At 35.5% G+C, this 5,159-nt stretch overlaps 1 protein-coding gene across 3 annotated transcripts; it reads left to right on the forward strand.

Moving 5' to 3' along the window:
* On the forward strand, nt 1-4,241 carry LOC103493785 (uncharacterized). 3 transcript variants are annotated; one of them, XM_008454678.3, is made up of 10 exons: nt 10-274; nt 459-661; nt 981-1,162; nt 1,254-1,538; nt 1,623-1,681; nt 1,795-1,831; nt 2,165-2,236; nt 2,633-2,957; nt 3,052-3,440; nt 3,737-4,241. In XM_008454678.3, exons 1-9 carry the CDS (start codon nt 157-159, stop codon nt 3,433-3,435), a joined length of 1,665 nt encoding a protein of 554 aa, XP_008452900.1. In that variant the 5' UTR covers nt 10-156; the 3' UTR covers nt 3,436-3,440; nt 3,737-4,241. The 3 variants fall into 3 exon arrangements, with proteins under 3 accessions (XP_008452899.1, XP_008452900.1, XP_008452901.1); XM_008454679.3 differs by having other exon boundaries at nt 3,828-4,241; XM_008454677.3 differs by lacking the exon at nt 3,737-4,241 and having other exon boundaries at nt 1-274; nt 3,052-3,684.
* The last annotated feature ends 918 nt before the right edge of the window (nt 4,242-5,159 follow it).

Here is a 5,159-nt window from a genome sequence, read left to right on the forward strand (position 1 = left end):
AAACTAAAATAAATCCAAAGCATATCCAACGTTTTGTTAATTCCCTTTGCCACCGTTTTCATTTCCGACCACCATTTTTTCCGGTCACCGGCAAGCATCAAGCATCAGCTCCATTGTTGAAAACTTCTCTCTTTCTCACTCTAAAAACGGCTCAAAATGCCACGTCATAGGCCACCGGCATTTTCAGTTCTAGTTCTCGCTGCATTCTCACTCTGCTGTTCCCCTGCTTTAGTTTCCTTCTCCCATGGCGATTCTCAAATTCCACCTATCTCAGGTTCCTACTTTCAATTTTTTCTGGTTTCTTTTCGAAAGCGTAACGTATTTAGTGAAAAGGGTTGTTTCGATTTTTGTCTTTGGTTAACAGCCTGAAAAGGATAACGTTTACAAAGAGGGACAAAAACAAGGATCGTTACTGATTTTCTAGCTGCTTTCTTCTTTTTACGGCTATTATTTTGTAGAATGGAGAACTGAAGACTATTACTCCGGTGTGGAACTTGTTGGGGTAAGTCCGAGTGGGTCTGTTGTGGAAGGCCCTACAATGGAGCCTGTTGAGTACTCGTTATTTGTGTTGGCAGCTGAAAGAACTCGAAGAAAAGATCCTCTTAATGGCTTTCAAGCTTACACTAGTGGGTGGAATATCAGCGACCGCCATTATTGGGCTGTAAGTTCGTTCATCCAACTCAATTCCTTGCTGAAATTTTTACATAAGTTGCTTTTCCTCTGTGAAGTTACGTTGTAAGGACATTCAACTTTTGTTCTATTGCTTGGAAAATATATGAAAACTTAGAGCTGCTGCTGTCCAATATAAGACATGCAAACAATTTAAGCTTATCTCCATATCATTTAGTGGTTGATGCATTTCTTACATTAGTTAAATATCGAACTTCTCGTAGAGGGTATTCCATTCATTAGCATTTTCATTCCATCCAAGATATATCACTGTCTTTGTTCTTACTTTGTGCTTCTGCATTTGGATACAGTCTGTTGGCTTCACGGCAGTTCCTTTGTTTGCTGTTGCTGCAGCCTGGCTTTTGGGTTTTGGGCTTTGCTTATTGGTCGTCTCTCTTTGTTACTTCTGTTGCGGAAGGCAGTCATATGGCTATTCTCGAATGGCTTATGCTCTTTCACTTCTTTTCCTCATTCTGTTCTCCATTGCATCAATGTAATTATCTTGTCTTTCTCTCTTCCACTTGTTAAGTATTTGGTTGTTATCTCGGAGGGGAAAGCTTATGCATCATCATCTTGTGTTTCAGCATAGGATGTGTTATTTTATACACTGGTCAAGGAAAGTTTCACAATAGTACATCAGAAACATTGGAATATGTTGTAAGTCAAGCAGATTTGACTGCTCAAAAGCTTCGTGATGTTTCGGATTATTTTGCTGCAGCCAAACAGACTGGAGTGGATCAAGTTTTTCTGCCATCTGATGTTCAAACTGACATTGATCAAATTGAGATAAAGATAAACTCTTCTGCTAGTATTCTTGACGACAAAACTGTGCACAACTCAAATGACATAAAAGATCTCCTTGATTCTATGTACGTGTAGCCTTCACTTCTCTTTTCCCTTTTTAAACGTTTCCCATATTTTGGTCATGAGCTGACAATCTTCAGACAACGCAGTCGTCTGGCTCTTATAATCGTTGCAGCTATTATGCTTCTGCTGACATTTCTTGGATTCTGTAAGCTCTTTCTAAGTTTTAAACATGCTCATCAGTTCCTTAATTTCCCTCTACCTATGAAAATTCCTTTTGTGATTCTTACTCGTTTTAGTATGATATAACTTTTCTTGCAGTATTCTCCATATTTGGTATGCAACTTCTCGTCTACATGTAAGTGAAACATATAGGTCCCACGTCTAAGTTTTTTCCTTCTGTTATCCACCCTTTCCCAAATGCTTTCAAAACTTGCTAATTTTGCTTATATAATTTGACCTAAAAAGTTCTTAATGTTCCTTAAAACGAAAATGTAATGACCTTAGTACGAAAATTAGGTGGGAAGAAGCATACATTTTTAAAACAGAAACTAAAAGTGAAATTGTAATCAAAAGGGGCCTTGGCCTTTTGCTCTTCATTTCTTCTCTTCATGTATGCCATTCTATAGTAGTTTATTTTCACATTGTATTTCCTTAAACAACCATCATGATGCGTTGTATACTATTGCAGCCTGGTGATAACTGGCTGGTTACTTGTAACTGGGACATTCATCTTATCCGGCACATTCCTTGTTCTCCACAAGTAAGCTTTCTTCATACAATCTTATGATGCATAAATGAAATGAAGTGAATTCTATAAAACGCGAAAGTATTTCTTGTCGTTCATGTGCTTACATTCATTTGGAAGAAATATTTACAATCCTCACTCGTACTGAAGTTGATTGTTAGAATTCCACTTCTACGGCAAGGTGCCTAAGCTTAAATTTTGTTCCTAGTAGATCTAATTATTAGGCGTGAATCTAAGCATTCATAGAAAACAAACGAACATATGCATTTGAATTATGGGTTCACCGTCTTCTCTTTCCTTCTTTCTAGGGGCAGGGAGAGATGGAATCAATAGCCTATCGTTCTTTTTTCACTCTTTGTCCTTCGATTCATAAACAATGAAATCTGATATATTGTTCACCTTGATATGTAGCGTGGCTGCGGATACTTGTGTTGCAATGGACCAGTGGGTTCGCAATCCTACTGCGCATACGGCCTTAGATGACATTCTTCCCTGTGTGGATAAAGTGACTGCCCAAGAAACCCTGTTAAAAAGCAAGGAAGTGAGTGCACAACTTGTCGATCTGGTCAATGAGGTGATCACCAATGTTTCCAACATAAATTTTTCACCGAACTTCAAACCTATGTACTTCAACCAATCTGGTCCGGTTATGCCAACTCTTTGTAACCCATTTCACCCAGATTTGACACCAAGAACTTGTTCTTCTGGTGAAGTAGACTTGCAAAATGCTACACAAGTAAGACATATGACCCTCAAATCAAGATAGGATAGTGCAATTATTATTCTTAACTGACAAATGTTAAACGAGAAGCCTTATTTTCATTTTGCAGGTATGGGGCAACTATGTCTGCCAAGTTTCGCCTACTGGTGATATATGCATCACAACAGGGCGGTTGACTCCAAGCTTGTACAGCCAGATGGCGAGTGGAGTTAATTTAAGTTATGCACTTTTAAATTATAGCCCTACTTTGGTCGAGCTTCAAGATTGCACGTTTGTTCGACAGACATTTGATGACATTCATAGAAAATTTTGTCCTGGTCTACAACAATACAGCAGATGGGTCTATGTTGGATTAGCAACCGTCTCCATTGCTGTTATGCTGTCTTTGATATTATGGATTATTTATGGTCGAGAACGGCACTATCGTGCTTCTGGAAAAGGGTTCACTTCTAAACCAACTGACGAGGAGTTGGAGGGGACCAAAGAATCTTGAAAACTGTAAGTGTAAATGTAAGATTATTTCCACTGCTAACATAGCTTATATCTAAGGACCTACTTATACTTTTTTCGCATAATTCCATGAATGTATGATATGCCAAAATTCTATTTAGTGTGCCGACCTATTTTTCGATATTCTTTCATTCAAAACCGACATTGCTTTATTAGCCAGCTTCTTTCTATACTGCTGGTATGCATTGCCGGCGTACTAAACTGAAGAAAAGAAGACTATTAGATTGTGTTATGAACATGTTATTTGGCTTGTGATTCAGCCATTGAATTCATTTATGGAACAGACGGACCGGTATAAGCAGTTGTAGATGGTTGGTGTTTCGGAAACTAAGTCTACGAAAAGTTGTTTATCATATAGTTTGGTATGCATCGCAGGGGAACTAAAGGAGAGAAAAGAAGACTATTAGATTGTGTTAATTCAAATAAGGATCATTTATTAGAGGGACAGATGCGAGCGGTTGTAGTTGGTTGGCGTTTCGGAAAGGAAGTCTACGAAGAGTTGGTTATCATAATATGTGATAGCTTGATTATGGAAAGTAATGGTAGTGTAGCTCTACTTGTAGATTGATTTTACTGAAGTAAAAAGGCATATATGGTTACAAATTTTCTTTGATGATGAGGAAAATGGAGAGCTATTAGTAAGCTTAAAGTAAACATATTTGTTAGAAGATGGTGAGAAAGGTTGTAGGGGTTGGAAGTATTTGTAAGAAAGGATATTTCTTGTTTCTGCTCTGCCCACCTTACTTTTCTTGGGAATAAAATTTCTTTTGTTTCCTTTGGCAGAAAAAATTAGTTGGTTAATGGTAAGAGGGTAGTTGGCGAAATTGATATCAATGAATCTTTACTTATGATGAGGATGGTAATCTAATCACATTCTCAAAATAGCTCCATGATCTTGAAGAGATGTGTTGATTTGAAGTATCATTCTACATAGAAACGAATTATTTAAGCCAGAGATTTCTTGATTGCTAACTTATTATTTAGTAGGTAAGTAAGATATATAATCACAAAAGATATAAAAGAAGGTGGATGATTTTCCTTGCATGTTATTTCAATTTTGATGATCTAATTGATCTTTATTTGATTTTAATTTTGATCAAAGTTATTTTTAAAACAATAAATCAACAAATAAAATAATATTTTTTTATAAATGGGGTGGAAAAAAATTTAAGAGTTTTTAATTAACTGCAATAGTCAAAGTTCTATTTTATTTTAATACGAGTTTAATAGTTAAGACGGTTTTATAGCCATGGAAGTTAATTAAAAATTCAAATGGTTGAATTCTTTGGATAGAGCTTGAAGCCTTGGGATTGGAGATTGGACCTAAAATGTTTTGATAAGGTAGAAATTCAATAATAAATAAAATTATTAATGCATTTAAAATCTTTTTTAAAGAACTAAACATATATTTTTAGATGATAGAGTTTGTAGTGTAGGGGGTCCAGCCGTCACGTAAGGCCTAAGATAATATTTTAGCTCCATTCATTTTTTTATTTATTCGGAATTTAAGAAATAACAACCATTCTTAAAATAAAATTTAAAATATAAAATATAGAAATATTTTTAAATATAATGTTATAAATTAAAATATTTATAAAATATAATAAAATTTTAGATTCTATCAATGATATATATTAATATTCTTTTGTTACTATCTATGTCTGTTAAATTTAATAGACATCCATAGACTTCTGTCATTTATCATAA

This window comes from Cucumis melo, chromosome 7 (genome assembly GCF_025177605.1).
Source record: "Cucumis melo cultivar AY chromosome 7, USDA_Cmelo_AY_1.0, whole genome shotgun sequence".
NCBI lineage: Eukaryota > Viridiplantae > Streptophyta > Magnoliopsida > Cucurbitales > Cucurbitaceae > Cucumis > Cucumis melo.